Source organism: Cricetulus griseus, chromosome 4 (assembly GCF_003668045.3).
Source record: "Cricetulus griseus strain 17A/GY chromosome 4, alternate assembly CriGri-PICRH-1.0, whole genome shotgun sequence".
NCBI lineage: Eukaryota > Metazoa > Chordata > Mammalia > Rodentia > Cricetidae > Cricetulus > Cricetulus griseus.
Window position 1 is genome coordinate 102600008 of NC_048597.1, and position 21456 is coordinate 102621463.

General features: G+C 43.8%; 1 protein-coding gene across 2 annotated transcripts in view; it reads right to left on the reverse strand.

The window, feature by feature from the left end:
• Positions 1–427: 427 nt before the first annotated feature.
• Anapc5 (anaphase promoting complex subunit 5) overlaps positions 428–21456 on the reverse strand; it is a 29660-nt gene continuing 8631 nt past the window's right edge. Inside the window, exons 6-17 of one of the 2 annotated variants that reach the window (XM_027414029.2) lie at positions 16814–16915; positions 15702–15892; positions 12331–12412; positions 11640–11729; positions 9986–10167; positions 8809–8944; positions 5556–5630; positions 3719–3840; positions 2209–2316; positions 1987–2134; positions 1429–1591; positions 428–763 (exon numbers count right to left, since the gene is read on the reverse strand). In XM_027414029.2, coding sequence (XP_027269830.1) covers positions 552–763; positions 1429–1591; positions 1987–2134; positions 2209–2316; positions 3719–3840; positions 5556–5630; positions 8809–8944; positions 9986–10167; positions 11640–11729; positions 12331–12412; positions 15702–15892; positions 16814–16915 — 1611 coding nt within the window. In that variant the 3' untranslated portion in view covers positions 428–551. The remainder of the gene's footprint in view (positions 764–1428; positions 1592–1986; positions 2135–2208; positions 2317–3718; positions 3841–5555; positions 5631–8808; positions 8945–9985; positions 10168–11639; positions 11730–12330; positions 12413–15701; positions 15893–16813; positions 16916–21456) is intronic. The other variant, XM_027414030.2, reaches the window with a different exon arrangement.

Sequence of the window (21456 nt, forward strand, 5' to 3'; positions counted from 1 at the left end):
CAGACTGAGGCTAGGTGGCCTCTCCATCATCTCCATTTGACTGAGTTTCACATTCTCTCACTGGAGAGCAGCTCACTGACTGCTATTCTTACTAGCCAGCTGGCTTGAGTAATCCCCTCTGCCTCCCAAGGCTGGGGTAGCAGGCAGAAGTCATGACTCCCCTACTTTTATGTGGGTCTGGGATTCCAAACTTCGCCCTCAACTTGCCATCTTCCCAGCCCTTAGTTTTATTTTTTTTTTTCAAACAGGATCTCACTGTAGCACTAGCTTGCCTTCCAACTAACTCCCTGTGTAGACTATGTAGATCAGCCTGCCTCTACCTCCCAAGTGCTGGGATTAAAGGTCTTCAACACCAAGCCCCCGATAAGCAGATACACAGTTCTTACAAAGACACTGGCAATTCAACCCAGAAAAAACACCTCAGACAAACTGACCAGAACAGTTTATTGACAAGATAACATGTTAAGAACTACGCTTTAATTACAGGGAAGGAAATCAACAAGTCCAAAGTGTGACTGATACTCCACACAACAGCCAGAAGGGAGTCTTTTCTAGAGATGGTTAATCAAGGGCACCCCATGGGAGGGCAATTCCTGATGCAGCTGCCGGAAGATCATGGCACACCGGTTCCTCTCCTGGGTCTTGCCCAGGGCATGGTACAGTCTGGCCTGGAAGTAAGCAACATCCCTGATTCGCTCTCTACAGTCGACCTTTGCAAAGTAGTTCTTGGCTTCATTGAGGTTCTCGATTGCAGCCTCCAGAGCTAACAATGGGGTGTGGGGGTGGGGGGTGGAAGGGAAACCAACATTTTACACTTCAGTTTTCAAAACTTGCCATCTATATTCAGCATATAGCAAGTATTCTTATATTCTCAACTCATTAAAGTATGAAAAACACCATACTGTGGAAAGCTCTGTCTCATTTCTTTTTGTTTTAAAAATTAAAATTAAAAATTAGAATGCAGGCTGGAGAGATGGTTCAGTGGTTAAGAGCACTGACTCTTCTTCCAGAGGTCCTGAGTTCAGTTCCCAGCAACCACATGGTGGCTCACAACCACCTTGAATGAGACCTGGTGCCCTCTGCTAGCATGCAAGCAGAAGACATAATAAAGATATAAAGTTTAAAAAAAAAAAAATTAGAATGCTTGGGGCTGCAGAGATGGTTCAATGGTTAAGATCACTGGCTGCTCTCCCAGAGGACCTATGTTCAATTCCCAGCACCCACATGGCAGCTCACAACTGTCTGTAACTCCAGTTCCAGGAGACTGATGGCACCACGCATGCATGTGGTACATACAGGCAAAATACCCACAGACATAAAATAAAATAAATTAAAAAAAAAAAAAAAATGAGAATGGCAGGGCTAGTAACATGGCAGCCGGCAAATCCAATTCCTGGCCAAGATGGACAACCTTCATACAGCTCCTACCTTCTGCTTTCTTCACGGGATCATAGGAAGCTGCTGAAGCCACTTGGCACTTGGACACTAAGAACATTGCACGGCCTTTATCCAGGATAGCCCCATCGGCTAGGATGGGCTCAATGGCCATGTGGAGAAGGGTTAAAGCCTGTTCTGGGATTCCCAGGATGAGCTGAAAAAGAAATGGCAGCATACTGTACAACCCATGTCCTGTGCAAGATCTTAGATTTAAAGTAAGGAAGGAAGGAAGGAAGACGATCAGAGAGGGGCTAAAGAAAAGCTCACAACCATCTATAGTGAGATCTGGTGCCCTCTTCTGGCCTGCAGGCATAGATGCAAGCAGAACACTACAAAAATACATACATACATACATACACACACACACACACACAGAAACTCAAAAAATAAGGTGTACATCTTCTAAGAAATGACATTCATGGCTGACATTGGCCTCCACATGCACACACACATGTATTACATATAATATACATATACATATACACATACACATAAAAGTAAAATACCCGCATCCCCACACTCCCCACAGGAAAAACCAGACTAGCTTACCTGGGCATAAGCCAAGTTGAGCACAGTCTCAGAGGCCAAGTACTGTAACCGGTATTCTTTGGAGAGGGCCAGAGCCTCCAGGAGCACAGGCATGGCGATGGTCGGGGAGGAAGACCGCCAATACAGCTCTGCCACCGACAGGAGGACGCTGGCCACAAAGAGGAGAGTGGGATGAGAAGATCCACTGCCACACCCCCATGAGACACCTGAGAGACTGCTTACCTGATCACCATCTCTGTGTTCTTTAGTTTCTGACAGTATGTCAGCAACTTCTGCAGAAGCTTGTGAGCCTCAGTCATTTGGTTCTGAGCTTGCATTACAACAGCTTTTCTAAAACAATCAAAACGAACAGGAACAATCATACAGATATCTGCTAGTGTTCCAACTATAACCATTTGGGGATCAAGGCTCTATTTCCTCAGCAAGACTGCTAACCTCCGAAGGAGAAAATCTGTCTCATTTCATTTTTATTAAAAAGAAGAGGAGGAGGAGGAAGAAGAGGAGGAGGAGGAGGAGATAAAAACCGAAAAGCAGTAACAGCAGCTGCCACCACCAGGTGTGATACTAACATTTGGGAATCAGAGACAAGAGGATCAATTCAAAGACATCCTCAGATATACACCAAATATGAAGCCAGCCTGAGCTACATGAGACCCTGCCTCAGAAAACCAATGGATGAATGGATGTGCATATGCACAGAAGAAAAACCTAGCTGGGCCAGGAAGAAAGCTCAACAGGTAAAGGTGCTTGCCTACAAGCCTGATGACCTACCTGAGTTCAATCCCTGGGACCAACACAGAGGAAGAAAAGAACTAACTCCTAAATCTGTTCTTTGATCTCCACATATACACTACAGCACATACATGCCCACAGATACAGACACACATAATCAGTAAACAAAATATAAACCAGATTGTCCTAGAACTCACAGCCTCTGCCTCTCTAGCACTGGGATTTAAGGCATGTGCAACCACACCTAGATACTGATTATCCATTTTCTATTTTGTAAATTAAACAGAAAAAAAGCCTTGACTTCTTTCAGCTAAAGCTGAAAGTACATTAATGCACGCAGAAAAGTATACTAAATAAAAAGCTATTAAAAATATTCTGGGGAGGTGGCTCAGCAGTTAAAAGCACTTGTTACTCTTGCAGAAGACCTGGGATCAGCTTCAGCACCCGCATGGTGGCTCACAAGCATCTCTAACGCCAGTTATAACGATCTCCTGCCAGCTTCTGACCTCATTGGCACTGGGCACTCACATGATGCATATACACACATTCAGGCAAAACACTCATACACATAAAATAAAGTTAGTTAGTTAATTAACTTTACAAATTATTTTTGGAGCCAACGAGATGGCTGAGCCCAACACCAAGCCAGATGACCTGAATTTGGATCCCCAGAGCACATGCAAAAGCTGGCCAGTAGCACCAGCACCTACAATCCTAGCACAAGAATGGGAGAAGGGGAAATCTTGCTGGTGTGGTATAAGAGGAGGTGAGAGCATGAGAGACCCTGTTTGTTAGAACAAGGCAAAGGTGAGGGCCAACACAGACACAGGGGCTGACTTCTGACTGACACATACATGCGCGCGCACACACACACACACACACACACACACACACACACACACACACACACACACACACACACACACACAGACACACACGCACGCACACGGGATTTTAAAAAGGAGTCTGTTTTGTGGTGACAGTTTTCCAAGTTCCTTACCTGTATACACCTTCTATGCCATTAAGTGCTGTGATTCCTGTAACAAGGGAATCAGCCAAATGGAATTTGCCATCATTCATTGCTCTGTCAAACTGTATTTTCTGATCACACAGCATCCATAACTAATAAGAAAAAAGAATTAAGGAAAAAAAATATTCATGTTACTGTTCAATGGCAACATCAAAGTATATTGGTTTACTCAGCAACATCGTAACAATTCACATACATGTCTTATTTATTTATTCATTCATTCATTCATTTATTTATTGTTACAGGCAAGAGAGAGAGAGAGAAAGCCCATGTTTTGTGGTAGCAAACACTTGCAATTCCAGCATTTGGGAAAGTAAGGCAGGAGTATCAAGGGTCCAAGGCCAGCCTGAACCATGGAGATACTGTTGTGAAGAACGAACAAACATACAATAGATATGTGTCCATTTTATCAACTCCCACTGTGCTATATTTTGGTGGTATCATATTCTACTGAAGCTCCCAGCAAATTCTATTTCCCATATTAAGTAAGCACTTGATTTGTTGCCTACCATTCCTATTTGTGGTCCTATACTTATATGCAGAATAGGGCTGTTTGGTTTCTAATTTTGAGGCAGGGTCTCATATATTGCAGGCTGGCCTCAAAATGTCCATACATTCCAGGATGACTTTGAACTTTTAAAAGATTTATTTTTAGTTTATGTGTATGAAAGTTTTGCCTTTACATATATAAGTGCCCTACTTGCATACCTAGCATCCTTCGGGGCCAGGAGAGGGAGTCGAATCCTCTAGAACTTTCAGAAGTTGTGAGCTGCCTTACAGATGATGGGAACTAAACCCAAGAGTTCTTAACCACTGAGATCTCTCTCTAGACCCTGAATGTGAAGGTGTGTGTCTCTGTGTACACTCTCAGGTGTGTACTCGTACATGAGTGCATGATGTCTGTGTGCATGTTTGGTACTGGAGATTGAACTAGGGCCTTGAGGATACCAAGCAAGGGCTCTGTCACTGAACTTAGGTCCCCAGCCCATGATTTTGAACTTCTGATCATCCATCTTGCCTTTAGCTCCTGAATACTGGGATTACAGGCATCCAGCATCATATCCAATATATGTGGTGCTAGGGATAGAACTAAAGCTTTGTGTGTGAGGGGCAAGCACTCTACCAACTGAGCCATACCCCTAGCCTGAGCTTCGTTTGTTTTGTTTTGCGCTTAACTGCTAAGCCATCCCTGTAGCCCCCCACTTTTTTTTTTTTTTAAACTCATTTATGTGTTACCATGTGGGTAAAAGTGCCTCAGAGTACTAAGGAGGCTACTGGATCCCCTAGAGCTGTAGTTATAGATGATTGTGAGCTTCCTGACATGCTGTTAGAAACTAGACTCAGGTCCCATGTAAGAAGAAAGTCTATCTATGTTCTTAACCACTGAGGCATCTCTCCAGCCCAATGTGCTGTATGTAAGCTTAGAACACATAAGTAACATCACTGCATGCATCCTTTCCACCCCACTTTGCTGTAGACCAACAACTTCCTTTGTAGCTTAATGTTTTTCTAGGGGAAGACTCTAAAATGCCCCATTTAAGAGGGATGGATCTCAAATGAGAAAATTCTGTTCAGGGTGCATTAAGTCTTGAGTTTCATCCCAAATGTTACATAAACTGGTGTGATAGCATATGACTGCAATCCCAGCACTTGGGAGAGACAGGCATAAGTATCAGTTCAATGTCATCCTCAGCTAGCAAATTTGGAGATAGCTTGTGATGTATTTTACCATGTCTTAAAATCCTACTATACATTATAGTAAAGGCATTCTTTTCAGAAATCCATTGGCACAAAAAAGGCAGGTTACCTGGGCATGCTGACTGTTGGGTGGAAATCGTTCCCTCAAGTGCTTTAATACCTCAGCAGCGGCGGCAAAACAGCCCTAAAATAGAAAGGCATGATTTGATTGACATAGCAGAACTGAAGTTATATACCTGCTCACACACCCAAGAGGTTCACACTGCCTACCTGATCTTCATTAGCAAGCTAGAAGACAATAGGCACAGAGAACTGAATGTCACAGTGAGGTATATTTTTTTCCCTATACATTCTAATGAATTTTATAATTTTTCTTTCTTTCTTTCTTTCTTTTTTTTTTTTTTTTTTTGAGACAGGGACAGGCTTTGGAGGTTGTCCTGGAACTCACTCTAGGCTGGCCTTGAATTCACAGAGATCAGCCTGCTTCTACCTCCCAAGTGCTGGGATTAAAGGCATGCGCCACCAACACTCATCGAATTTTATAATTTCTCTTAAATACTTTTTTATGTTAAAATGTGAACTTTAGGACTGGAGAGATGGCTCAGAGGTTAAGAACACTGGCTGCTCTTCCAGAGGTCTTGAGTTCAATTCCCAGCAACCACATGCTGGTTCACAACCATCTGTAATGAGATCTGGTGCCCTCTTCTGGCCTGCAGGGATAAATGCAGGCAGAACACTGTATACATCATAAATAAATCTTTAAAAGAAAAAAAAGTGAACTTTAATTGTAGAAACTGTTTTCGGTAAATATAATTATTATCAAACTCTGCACTCTACTTGGTTCAGATACAGACATGATTTATAAGGGTGTTATCTGTACCACAGAACAGAATCCACTAAAGATATGCCTACACTTGGCCTCATGTTAAAGAAGATAGGATGGCAGTGGTGCACACCTTTAGTCCCAGCATGTGGAGGCAGAAGAAGGTGGATCTCAGAGTTCGAGGCCAGCCTGGTCCACAAATCGAGTTCCAGGGTAGTCGGAGCTGTTACACAGAGAAACACTGTCTTAAAAACAAAATAAAGCAGACAAAAAAGACAGGATCTCGGCCGGGTAGTGGTGGCCAGGACAGGCTCCAAAGCTACAAAGAAAAACCTTGTCTCAAGCCCCCTTCCTCCAAAAAAGAACAGAAAACAACAACAAAACCAATAACAAAAAAAGTCCCACAAATTCCTGGAATTCATTCTTTACTCATCTACTTAGCCATGTATCAGGAGGGAAGCAAAGATGCTAAAATAGTTCTGGCACAGTACTGTCTGCAAGCCCAGGAGTTCTGAGCCACATGAGCAGGGCTGGGCAGATAGGTCAGTGCTTCCGTCAAAGCATGAATGCCTGAGTTTAATTCCAAAAACATTAAGAAAATTAAAAAAAACTGGGCTTGTAATCCCAGCACTAGAGAAACAAAAACAGGCAGATCCTCGAGGCTTGCTGGCCCAGGCCAGTGAGAAACTCCATCTGTCTCAAAAGACAATGTAGTCAGCACCCGAGGAATGACACAAAGCTCCGGTGCCAGTAAGAGGGAGAAAAAACAAAAGAATCAAATTCCTGGAAGAAAGCAGAGTCAACATAGATGGTTTGCCCTTTGACCTGCAAAAGGGTGAGTGGAAATCCTCAGGCAGCACAGGAAGACAAAAACCAATGGGGATGCACAGGACCCATCAGAGCTCAAGCTTCCTGTCTGTGGAAAGCACTGAAGCTGATAAAATACAGTCAGAAAGAGTTTCATTATACAGACTGGGACTCCACTAACAGTAAAGGAAACCTGCTTAAAAGGCAGCTTGTTCTGTGAGGCCCAAGGCTGGAGAGTCCCCAAATCTCTCTTTCAGGACACTCCCCTCCACCCCCGAAACAAGGATTTTTTTGTATGTAGCCCTGGCTGTCCTGGAACTAGCTCTGTAGACCAGGCTAGCCATGAACTCTAAGAGATCACCCAGCCTTTGTTTCCTGACTAATGGGTTTAAAGGCTTGCATCACTACCACCCGGCTCCAGAAAACTTTTGAGCTAAAGGATATCTCCTACAACAGTATTAGGACTTTAACGTCCTACAAAGAGAATTAGGTACAATTATATGGTATACAAGCCAAGTTCACACTCAATTCCTACAGTCCTTTGGAGTCAGCTGGACATAGGATGGAAACAGAACTGATATGTACTGGTACATAGATACTTAAATTGCCTGGACCTCATATTTTTAAGGCTCTCAAAGAATTCTGCAAGACAAGAGGTGGTGATTGCGCACACCTTTAGTCCCAGCACTCGGGAGACAGAGGCAGACGGATCTCTGTGAGTTGGAGACCAGCCTGGTCTATAAGAGCTAGTTCCAGGACAGCCTCCAAAGCCACAAAGAAACCCTGTCTTGGAAAAAAAAAAAAAATTCTTCAAGAAAACACCAAGCACAGGCCTAACACACAGCAAAGTGAGCAACATTCACTAACTGTTCTGGCTGGCTGATCATACTCCTCCCCACCCACCCACCCCCCTTCAGACACACACAACCACTTCTGTTGTATTCTGTTTCCATCATTCCTTTTATATTGTTTCTTTTTTGTTTTTTGTTTTCTTGAGACAGAGTTTCTCTGTGTAGGTTTGGAACCTGTCCTGGAACTCACTCTGTAGATCAGGCTGACCTCAAATTCATAGAGATCCACCTGCCTCTGCCTCTCAAGTGCTGAGATCAAAGGTGTGCACCATTATGCCCAGCCTGTTTCTTTTCTTTCGTTCTTAAATTTTATTTCATGTGCATTGGTCTTAGGGTGTCAGATCCCCTGAAACTGGAGTTACAGACAGTTCTAAGCTGTCATGTGGTTGCTGGGAATTATACTCAGGTCCTCTGGAAGAGCAGCCAGTGCTCTTAACCGCTGAGCCATCTCTCCAGTCCCCTATTCTGCTTCTTAAATACAAGTAGCCAACCTCTTGTTCCCTTCACTGATGTCAAAATACCCTTAGTTTGACAAATTTTGCACATTCTACATTGAGACCACTTCCCTGGGGGATTTCATTCTTCAGCAACCTGAATGGAGCAGACCCATCCAATGCACAGCCAGTGATTATCTCAAGCACCAAAGGAAAGAATGGCAGAGCCTCCAGTGCCCGAGAAGGAAAACTGGCCAGCCCACCTGTGCCAGTGTGGGATTTGAAATACACACTGGGGACACTCACCCTCTTGAGGTAATGTGGGACCATGAAGCAAACGGACCTTTACTACCACATGTGCCTGCTATGATGTAGTACGCCTCCTTTCAAGTTGGTTTCCTCAGGAATTTTTCTACAACAAAGCACAAGCTAACACAGAAGACCCACCTGTTCTGCGTGTAGCTCTGCAAGGTGGCAGAGAGCGACGGCAAAGGACTCGGTGTTGTTCTGCTGCACGCCCGCATTCACCGACTCCAGACTATTCATACTCAGCAACATCTGGGCTTGCTGCAGTGCCATGGTGCTGGGTGAGGAGAGGGGACAGGTTTCCCTTCAGGTAGCAGACCCATGCTGCCCCTGAGCCATACCCTACAGTTATCCTCAGTGGAGACGCAAGAACGTTAACTCTTGCAGCTCTGGATGTGTGGAAGCAACTCCTCCCCATGCCAGCTCTCCAGCCTTCAGGCCGAGGACAACAGAAGTACCCTGGGTATGCAGGCCCCAAGGAGACAGACACAGAGTAGGTCAGCACAACTGGGAGCACTCAGCACCCAGATTCCCACCCCCACCTCCCCATCCACCATGTTCCCTGAGGTCACAGGATGTTAATTAGGTTTCACGGGTAAATTCAGACCCGATGCCATCCTGGCACCGGCTGCTCTGGCAATGCAGGCAGTGGCCAGTGTCGGCAGCTGTTTCAGAGCACACCGTGCCAAAAAATTATCTGAAATACAAAAACAAGACTGGTAAAGAGGCACTTCCTTTCATTACTGAATTCCTAGAGATAACAGACTGTCTGGGGACGCATGAGATCGAGACAGGGCTCCAGAGGAAAGTCTGGTTCAGAAGTTTACTTCCAAACTACAGGTGGCTAAGTGGAAAACAGAGTGGCTGGAGATAATCCAAAGAAAACACCTCAATAGGGAAGCAATCTTGTCTACACAAGCAGTTGTGGGGAGGGGATGCTGGACTTGCACAAGGAGGCCATGCAGCATGCGAACAGGAAGGGAAGGGTCTCAGTTCCTGGTCAGGTGATCTAGGTTTGTGCCCCAGCTGGTCGCTGGTCAGTTACACTCATGATCTTGAGATCAAATGTGCGAACCAGATGAGAGATCACCCACCAGTTATACACAGAGCAGCCGGGAAGAGTAAACCGTGTTCGTGGGGAAGACTGTGTCAAGTTGGTGCAGACTACAAATGTCTCCAGATGACGAAGCATTTTCTCTAGTCCCTCCGTGAACAACTTCCCAGGGGGGCAACCTTGCCCAGGCCCAGTTTGGTAGCCCCTGCTTATCTCTGCAGGCTCCACACCTCCGTGGCTCTGGCAGTCTGCCTGGAGACCTACCTGCGGCCGTATAGCCTCCAGATGGCCGTTTTCTGTGCAATGCTGATATCGATAAGTTCTGACAGGCTGTGTTTCCAGTGCAGGAGGTCGGAGTCCTTTAGGGCATCCATCAGTTTGTTGGCCGTCTTCCCAGCAAAAGCTCTCTGTTGAACAAGGGACTGTATTCCCAGGGAGGCGAGGTACTAAGGGGACAGATATACCCACGACCCAAGATAGAGATTACATGACAGAATTTGTTTTGCTCTTCAGAAATGTGGTGGATTTCACATTTCAGCACATGCACAGTGACAGCTCTACTTAAAGGAAAGTACCTACGGCCTGACCTCAACCCTGACCCATGAGAGATGTGTTCCTGAAACTCTAGAGCTGAAAGAGAAGCAGAGGGTACGCGGCAAAGAGCCAGGGCTTCGGCATTAGGTAACCTGGACTTAGACACTGCCTCTGCTACTTACTGTTGACTTAGGGCCAGTCACTTAGCTTCTTAGCTAAGCCTCAGCTTCCTCATCTGTAAAATGGGCATCAAACCTATCATAAAGAATCGTGGTAAGGATTACAATGAGATAATAGAGCAAACAGTGCCGGGCACATCAGGTAACAGGAGATTTAAAAAAAAAAAAAAAAAAAAAAAAAAAAAGGATGCCTGTCATAAGCAACAAGTTATCTTCTTAACCCCTGGAATAATCTTCAAGGGTAAAAAGCTTAACTAAAAAAGGCAGTTTAAATCTGTAACAAGAGTATATTAACCCGTCTCTAAAGAGCCACTTCATTCTGTCCATGTATGTTCCCTTTCCCCGAAGAGATCACACAGGTAATGCACAGACTGAACAGGTGTACATTAAACTGCTCTCAATCTCTTGGTCTGTGGTCACGGATCCAGCAGATGTTGAGACAGAACAACAACCTTCCATCAGCAGTCTAGACCCCAAAGCCATTCCTACTCTCTGCACACAGACCCCACCCTCTGGCTGTCACAGAGGCTACAAAAAAAAAAACAAAAAAACAAAAAACAGATCTTCTCAGAAGGCTTTGCTTACTGTTTAAAACAAGGATCAGCAAATGTTCTGGCAAGGGTTGGAACAGATTTCCAGGCCACATTTGGTCTTGCTTACTTGTGGTTGTTCTCCTGCCCCATCCATCTAGACATGTAAACCTTCCTTTGCTCACAGTTCATACACAGGCAGACGGAGCACCAGATGTGAAACATGGGCTGTAGTTTGCCAATCCCTGGTTTAAAAGTAAGCCTTCCCAGGGCTGGGGATGTAGCTCAGCAGAAAAGCACTTGCCTAGCATGTGTGAGGTCATGGGTTCTATCCCCACTGCTAAAATGGGAGACAAAAGCCTTTTCTATATTTTTTTCTAAGTGAAAATGTACTAACTGTTGCTCAATAAACTAAACCTAAACAAAGATCTCTTATCAGATCAGTAAGTGGAGCTCTCACAGATATTATTAGGACAAAGGGAATAGAGAGAAACCTGCCCAACAGAATTTAGTGGTGTGATTAATAATTAAAGTCGTAGGAAACAACCAAGAATGAAACCATGTGTAGAAATACCCACTCTAAGTCTATGCTGGGTCACGACAAAGGCGGGTAGAAGAGGAGACAGAAGCTCAACACCACTTATGTCAACAATCTCACAGAAAGATGAGCCTTACCGGTAACCCAAAATGTACTGCTTTCTTCACAGAATGCTCCAGCAGAACATAGCTATCAGCTCTCTTCTGCCCCAGCACATAAAGCCAGCTCTGGCAAGAGATAACCATCAAAATGTGTCATAACAATGGCAATGGTGGATGCTCTAGTGAGATATCAATGTGGACATAGGAAAGAATTTAAAAGGGGCAAAATAAACCCTCTAAAGTCCTGTCTCTTGTGAATTCTGAGTGTAAATGAAACCTGTCAGGCATATTAAAATCCTTACCCAAAGCCAGCCCCAAGTGGTAGACATTTCAGAAGAAGCATAAAGCTCCCATGTGGCATTTAATTGAAATGAGAGTCACAGGTGATTGCCAAGTATCTCAGTTCTCTATATACTTGGCAAGTATGCTTTAATACACTAATATCTCGCCAAGTTACTAGGTATAGGATATCGTTTCATTAACGCTAGTATCAATGCAATACATGACTCTTTTTTTCATGTCGAGTTGTACAGATAAAAAGTGACTGAAGCAGAACAAACGTCATGAATTAAGACAATAACATACTATAGATTCTTATGTCTACCTAAGTAGCTTCCCCTCACTACTAAGGACCTTTGCTCCCACTGCAAAACAACCTGATTAACTGGGCCTTCAGGAGGCCAACTCAACCCATGAGCAAAATCCCAAGACCAGAGGACGGCCTCACCAAACAGTGCTGCAGACACACGTGATCGTTGGACTCCTGGGCAATCCTAATTGCCTCCTGCAGGGCGAGCTCTGCCTGTTGACTAATGACAGACTAAACATTAATATCCCATTAGCAATCACAAACATGCAAGCGTCAGTAGCCGGAAGTCATCTGCACGCAGTCTGTCCATGAGCAGGCTCTAGCTGCAGCTATATCTATTTAAGGACTGCTTTCTTAGTGGCTGCCCCAGGCCCAAGAGCAGGAAACATCCACGGTGGAGGCAGGGACAGGTCCTTCCTGGAGGAATGTCTGGTAAAGGGAATGGCTTTCCTTGCTGCGTCTAAAATGTTTGTCCCAGTTGTCCTTGCCAAGAGAACAGCAAGAAAAGACCAATATTTTACTTTTCATTAAATTCTTTACTGCACTGTTGAAAACAAAAAACCACTATTAGTAGTTGCTATTTTTATCATCGTTTTAAAAATCGGTTTTCAGAAACATTCTGAAGATTACTATTTTTAGTAAATTTTTTCTCTGCTCACAATCAATCCTCCACTGAAAATCCAAGTCTCCCCAACAGCAGCTATTCTCAGCCCTGCTGGGCTAGCACCTCTGAAAACACCCCATTTTGCACTGCTCCATTAAATGTTATTGGGTGTCACTGTCCCCCCACCCCTCTACAGGGTTTCTCTGTGGCTTTGGAGGCTGTCCTGGAACTAGCTCTTGTAGACCAGGCTAGTCTCGAACTCACAGAGATCCACCTGCCTCTGCCTCCCGAGTGCTGGGACTAAAGGCGTGCGCCACCAACACCTGGCTTCGTGTCACCTTCTTAACCTGTGTTAATATTATTAACCACTTCACAAACCTCTAAACAGCACAGGCCATGCCTTCCACTCTGGATATCCCAACAGCAAATGGCAGGATGAGAGCCTCGCTAATGCCACTACTGGCATCTCAATGAAGACCCAGAAATTCTAAGATACCACTTGCTTAAGGGAAACGTACACAGTGAATTTTCTTCCAGCACTAACAACAGCCTCACAGGTATAATTTTTTTTTTTAAATTATTTATTATGAATACAGCGTTTTGCCTGCCTGTATGCCTGCACACCAGAAGAGGGCACCAGATCTCACTATAGAAGGTTGTGAGCCACCATGTGGTTGCTGGGAATTGAACTCAGGACCTCTGGAAGAACAGCCAGTGCTCTTAACGTCTGAGCCATCTCTCCAGCCCTCACAGGTATAATTTTAATTAGATAGTCCTGGATTTTTTCTTAACTGCCTGTTCAAACAGAGGCCAGACACATTTTTTACCTGTTTTGCATTTCTTTCAAACTGCTTTCCATACTGACCAAAATGTAATGCCCTAGATGGTGAGAACAGAAAGCACACACTCACACACAGGTCCTCAGTTGCTATCACTCCATTAAATAGCACATGGCCACACAGTGCTAAGCTTAGAAAAGGAGAGTCTGAGAGAGCCATACAGCAGGACTAGCAACTTCCAACACAGAAACATCAAAAAAGTCAAGCAAACATTTGCAGTAAAAGAAACTAGCATGGTGACACAGGCCTGTGACCAGGCTGGGTTACATGAAACTGTCTCAAAAAGGCTAAAAAAGAGCAAGAGGCAAGCTGGTTTCACATCTAAAGTGTACTATGATGCCTACTTAGTTTTCCAAAACAGAAGCAATGGCCTCCTGCACCACTCAGAGTGAACGCCAGAGTTCTTACCTGGTCCCCATGACCAAATGCTGACCCCTGTCACCTTCTTTTCTCCTACTTACAGAGCTGGGAAGCAACTGCTCAGACAAACCATTAGCTCCCGACATGGACCCTTCTCACTGATCTGACTATGTCCTCCAAACACAGGCACAGGCCACTTGGCTTCCCTAAGTCTGTGCTCTAATCTCAAGGCAGCAGGCTGCAAGAAGAATGCACCTGCAACCTTGGCATCTGTGCATGTACACACAGTTCTCACCCTGGTCCAGTGGCACATTCTGTACCACTGTCTACCTCTGCATGGTAAGCTGCATATCAGTGTTTCCTATTTTCACTTCTGTATTCCCTGACACACAATGGGGCCCAGTAAAATAGTTATCAAAATGCTCAATGTTATAGGGCTAGGGATATAGCTATCAGCAGAGTGTGTGCCTAGTTCTAGGTTCAATCTCTACCACCACATATACAGGCCTGCTGGTATTCACCAGAAACCCCAGCACTTAGAGACAGAGGCAGGAGGATTACAAGTTCAAGGGTACTTTTAGCTATGCCGGGAAACATGAAACCCTATAAGAAAAAGAAAAGGACTTTGGCCTGGAGTTGTTGCTCAGTGGTAAAGCACTTATGGATCTTGGATCCCACATCCAGCACCCCAAGAGGAGTAAAAACCAACCAATCAACCTAACAAAAAGAACATTTGATCCAGAGGTTATCACAGCAAAAATGGAATTAGTTACCCTGAGATATTATGCAATTGCACATAACCACTGGGTTTGGAGTATCAGTCTGTGGCCTCAGTTTCCTTGAAGACATATTGCTCTGGACTTGAGGGCCAGCTTCTACCCTGCTTTAGTAGCTACATGTGCAAACAACCTAAGCCCCTCTTATGTGACCCCCTCCACAGGAAGATGTCCACACACTTGCCCTGACTACAAGTTCTCATGTGTTTTCCACAAAACAAAATAAACAAACAATAAAGCCAGGTTATATCATAACAAAATCAACCCATTTCACCTCATGGCTACCGAACTCATGCAAAAGCACACAGAATTCCAGCAAGCTATGCACACAACTTTCCTTTAACTTTTTAAATACTGAAAATAGCTTTCACAGCACCATCATTATGTCCAAAAATCCTTTTGGGAATCCTTGGCCTAATGACATAATTTCCTCATCCCTAAATGGTTGAGTTGTTCTTAGAAGTAAAAAACAAACTAGGCCCAGGCACTAAAACATGCAATACTACATAGTGACACCAGGGGGCATACTACTAAGGAGGATTTTCATTAACTTGTGTTCCAGTGCAGAAAGGTTCACTCTGGAACCTAGAAATAAATTCAGAAAAATCTCAAATTAGTTTCTTTCTTCATTTTAAAACTAAAATTGCTTGTTGTTTTGTGACAGGGTCTCCTATGTAGCCCAGGCTGGCCTTGAGCTTGCAGCTGTCCTCTTACCTCCAACCCTTGAGTGCTGAGATTATAGGCTTGTGCCCTACACCTGAAGAGTAGTTTTTGGTCATTTAGTCTCACTACATAGCCCTCGCTGGCCTGTAACTTGCTATGTAGACCAGGCTAGTCTCAAACTCAGAAATGCACATGCCTCTCTGCTCCTGAGTGCTGGCAATGGAGTTTGTCTTCCATGTCCTCAGGGAGAGAAGTCTATGAACTTACTAGTGACCGAAGCGGCAGTGCAGAGCAGCCAGGTTCAGAGCAGCGTATCTCAGGCTCCGGCCATAGCCCTCGTCCCCATTACTTTTGCCCTCGGCTCCAGTGAGAATCAGGCGGTCAAAATAATGAAGGAGGCTGTGCGTTGAGCTGAAGACATCTTGAACACGGAGGTTGTTTAAGTAGCTGAGGTAATGCTAAAACAAGAAATAATCAATCCTTTTGTGGAAGCCAGAGTTCACCTTAATTTTTTCTTAGTAGGCAAAATAAGAGATTCAAGATACTGGGCTGCAACAGTGCACAGATGACAAGTGTCCCATTAGGTGTTTGTTCAGGTTTATCCTAAATATATGGGCTAAGATGCCACTGGCTGTGTTAGAACCTCGAGTAATCCAGAAGGGTACCACACCCAGGGTACTCCACCCAAGCTGAGGTATTAAGGAACACTGAAGTAATGAAAACCTGATTCATGTACAAATTGTAAGTTAATTCTACTAAATGTCCAACTTAGAACAAGACTATTAAGAATTAGCTACCAAGTCAATTCTTGTCCTTTTGCTTTGAATCACAGAATTAAACCATTTTTCTAAAGGGCAGATCTCAGCTACTGGAAAACAAAAGGGAGCTGTTTTGACTTGAGAATAAAATCTGATGTCAAATCAAATATCATTAAGAAAGTCACAGAGTAGCCAGGTGTTGGTGGCACACGCCTTTAGTCCCAACACTCAGGAGGCAGAGGCAGGTGGATCTCTGTGAGTTCAAGACTAGATTGGTCTACAAAAACTAGTTCCAGGACAGGTTCCTATGCCACAGAGAAACCTGGTCTCAAAAACCGCCCCCCCTCCCAAATACAAAAGGGAGAAGATTTTTTTTAGCCCCAAAATGTTTATTAATCAGTCTACCATCTCCTGTCCCATGCTACACCCAAGATGAGAGATAGGTCATAGTAGCAGGACTGCTGGCCAAGAGACAGTGGGAGAGCCCTGCAGCCTGTGCCCTGCTGTTACCTTGCCAACAATGTGATTTCTTTTAGTACCTAGAATTTGTGTGCTATCTGATATACTGAACAGCACTAACATTTCTTTGCAACCCAACAACAAATTCTGGAAAAAACTCACCGCTTCAGCAAAGTCAGGATTAAATTTCAACAAGTTGTTCAGTTCTTTCTGCAAGGAAGCTGGGGTGAGGGCTTTAGTCTCATCATTCTTCAACAAAGCAGCCTGAAAATTAAAATGACAACAGTTAGAGGGAGAACATCAACAGACAGGGAATCACAGAGCAACTTACATAGCCTGACGGTTCACTCTCATCAGCCTTAATACTGCCTTTTTCTAAACAGACTGACGGTGTGCACACCAGCACACACACACTGCTATTCTTGGACACAGCCTCTGGGCCAGCACTCCTCACCCACATGCTCCTTCCAGGCCCAGCAAACCTAAGTGGGTCCCAATTGATACTTCAACCACTTTCTATCACCTCTGCTCGGCAAGGTTTCCAAAGCCACACATGCTCCCATGAGTCCTCTTCACTCTCCCTTCCTGTGCCACCTGCAAGACTATATGTAAACTGTTCCTTGAGCCCTCCTAAGACCATGAACTCATTCCAGAGAGATAATGTGTTTATCCTTCTAGATCCAGCCCATGTAAAGCCCCCTACCATATCCGCTGTACCATCCTACGCCTGACCATTTCACATGGGTAAGCATGCTGCTGCAGCATGGGTGCTGAACTGCCTCCTCAGGAGCCCATACTGGTCCTAATCTGGCCATGCTGAGAAGTGCTGGGATCTTTAAGAGGTAGGGCCCTAAACACACACAGACCCCAGGACAATCAAACCCAACAAACCTAGATTAACTCTAGATAAGAACACATCACAATAACCATTCAGATCATGAAGGGCCCTGATGGGAATTTGAGAGTTACTCTAAAATCATTGGGAAATCATTAATGGGATTCTCAAAGAATCATTTAAGGATTCTTAATACAAAACAACAAAAACACAATGACCCAGTTGGGAATTAGGTCACTGGACTATGCATCAAAGGTACCCCAGGACCCATGTCTCTCAGTGTCACCGCTGCATATCTAAGATGGGTCCATTTGAGCCGGGCGGTGGTGGCGCATGCCTTTAATCCCAGCACTCGGGAGGCAGAGGCAGGCGGATCTCTATGAATTCGAGACCAGCCTGGTCTACAAGAGCTAGTTCCAGGACAGCCTCCAAAGCTACAGGAAACCCTGTCTCGAAAAACCAAAAAAAAAAAAAAAAAAAAGATGGGTCCATTTGTCCCAACAACCACTATGATACCTGACTCTCAGAAGCCCAAGCCAACAGAGCCAATCAATCTTGGACTTAAATGTCTAGATCTCTGAGTCAAAACAAACCCCTCTTTATTTTGGTTTTTCGAGACAGGATTTCTCTGTGGCTTTGGAGGATGTCCTGGAACTAGCTCTTGTAGACCAGGTTGGTCTCGAACTCACAGAGATCCGCCTGCCTCTGCCTCCCGAGTGTTGGGACTAAAGGCGTGCGCCACCAACGCCTGGCTCAAACCCCTCTTTAGTTGATAGTAGTCTATGTAGTGTATTTCTTTGGAGTGGCACAAATAATGTAAAAAAAAAAAAATAGCTACAAATTAATTTTTTAAAGACAGTTTGCTATGTAGCACTCCCTGGCCAGCCTGATATATAGACCAGATCTACCTCATCTGCCTGCCAAGTGCTGGGATTAAAGGAGTGAATGAACACACCTAGCCATATTAAATCTTTATACTTAACTAGTTATTGAGGCAACACATTCCAATTTTATATAGGCAACTTGTTCTACAAGTAGTAGTTATTTTGGTTCTTTTTGGGAACATGTTATATAGCGCATGCTGATATCCAACTCGAGATCCTTCTGAATGTTGTGATTACAGGAAAGCAGCAATGATTTCCAATACCCAACCCCCTTTTAGAGACAGTCTCTAAGTTGCCTAGCTGACTTCACTATGTAGAGCAGGTTAGTCTCAAACTCATACAGATTCCATTTTTAATTCTTTTTATCATAAAAAATGCCAAAAAAATAATGAAAAGGCTATGTTGTAGGAACTCTTACTCATGCCCACAAGGCTACAAAAGAAATAAGCAGTAATATTATCAGCTAGAAATAAGATTATGAATAGGTTAGTGCATCTTTTTTTTTTTTTTTTTTTTTTTAAGGATCTAGCTTCAATCTTTCAATCCTCCTGCCTCAGTCCTCAGCTTTCTAAGTATTGAGATTACAGGTGTATAACTATTCCTGGTTATAGTAAGGTATTTTATCCTAGTATTTTTTGCCCATATGTGTGTGATTACAGGTATGATGTTGGGTATAATGGCCTAACCATGCAATTTTAGCACTTGGGAGAATCAAGAGTTCTTGGGTTACATACTGAGACTCTGAAAACATGGTAGCTCATGCTGTAACCACAGTATTCAAGATGCAGGAGAATCCCTGTCGGTTTGGGGCTAGTGACTGCTTTTCCAGGAGCTGGATTCAATTCTCCGCACCTGCAAGTCAGCTCACAAGTACCCATAAATTCGGGTTCCAGGTGATCTGCCACAGGCAGAGAAAACATCCAAACACATAATAAATTTTTTTGAAGATAAAATAATGATAATTTTACTTCTTTTCTTCTTTTTTAAGAAAAGAGTATTTTTGTTTTGGTTTTTTGAGACTATCTCTCTGTGAAACAGTCCTGGCTGTCCTTGAACTCACTCTGTAGACCAGGCTGGCCTCAAACTCACAGAGATCCCTCTGCCTCTGCCTCCCTAGTGTGGGGATTAAAGGCATGCACCACCACGGCCCAACAAGATTTATTTATTTTTATTCTATGTGTTTGGGTATTTTGCCTGCAGGTATCTTTGACCACCACATTCGTGCAGTGCTCATGGAGGCCAAAAGAGGGCATTGGATCCCCTTGAACTGGAGTTTTAGTTGCCATGTGGGTGTTAGGAATCCAACCCAGGTCCTGTGGAAGAGCAGTCAGTGCTCTTAACCCCTGAGCCATCTCTTTCCAGCCCCACTTCTTTCCACATAATAACGTATCATAAACATGATGACCATGTCTCGTCATCAATCAGTCTTTGAAAAGTGTCCGAAGCGACATTGTTAACTCTTTCACTTACACTTAATGAAAACACTTCCCCCATTTTGTTGTTTGCCTTTTAATTAAGGAAGAAAATGTGATGATGACATGCAAACATTAAATTTTATGCTGGAAAACCAAGTATCTCCTGCATGGTTTCTTCCAGAGCTTTTATGTTCATAAAGGCTTTACCCACCCAGAGGCAGTTAAAACTTAATATGTAGCTCCTTCTAGTCTAATTATAGAGTTACCTATTTACATTTAACCCTTTAATTCATCTGTAGGGCACCAGGATGTGAAAAGATGACAAATATTTCTTCCTAGTAGAAGTAGGTAGATGTAGCTAGGACTCAGTTATGAAACCCAGGGTCTATAGTTAAGGAATTATACATGAAATTCACCTGCAGGAGTAACTCAGTTATTTTAGACCAGGCTATCCTGGATTTCACAGAGATCTGCCTGCCTCTGTCTCTACAGTGGTGAGACTGAAGGCATATATTACTACATCTGGCCAAAATTCAAATACTACATCTTTTCACAGTCAGGAAATTATGAGCAAAGCAAAGAAAAACAAGACAAAAAAATTAAAATTCTGTTTTGTAGTAAAATAACACAAGAGAAAATATTTCATTTATATTAACACAATAATGAAAATCTATACCTCAAAGCTGTAATAAGACATATCTGGAGCAACATATACAAGGATCTGCAACTTGAAATACAACAAAAAATAAAACAATTGGCTGAAGAGATGGTTAAGTGGTTAAGAGTGCTAGCTGCTCTTCCAGAGGACCAAAGTTCAGTGCTCAACACCCACTCCAGACAGCTTACACCACCTGTAATTTTAGCTGCAGGGGATCTAATGCTTCTTTCTGCCTCCATGGGCACTGCATCCATGTGCACATACCCAATATAGACACAAATATACGCACAATTTTTTAATTAAATAAAAAAAAATGATGTAATCACAATGGTAATCCCAGCACTTGGGAGCTTGAGACAGGAAAACTCTGCTCTTCATGCCAGTCTAGGCCACACAGTGAAACCTGCCCCAAAACATAAAATCTCATTTATCTGGATAGAGCATGTTAAACATTTTACAAACAAAGCAAAATATTATTGTAGAATCCAGAGAGTAAGTATATGGGCATTTACTATACAACTCTAGCTTACAATCTGACTACTCGAAGGTCAAGACCGGAGGACCACCAAAAGTTTGAGGCTAGCCTGAGCTACAGCATGAAATCCCATCTCAAAATAACAAAAAGCAAATGGTAGGATAGGGTATGTGTAGAGATCAGAGGACAACTTGTAAGAGGGTGCTTCTCTTTCTGCCATGTCCCAGGATGGACATGGGTCATTGGCTTTGGTGACAGGCACCATTACACACTGAGCCACCTTGTCTGCTCTTGCACTTTTCTTTACATCTTTGAGAACGTCAGAGAGACCAGGTGGGTGGGTGTGCAGCCCTCTGTAACTCCAGTGCTGGGACAGAGTGAGCTAGCTTGACAGACTAGCAGCTTGGCAAGTTCTGAATTCAACCGAGAGATCCTGCCTCAATGAATAAGGCATTGACAACTGGTGGAGATGCCTGACATCACACTAGGGCCTGCACAAGCACAGGCATACACGTGGACCCACACACATACCAAACAT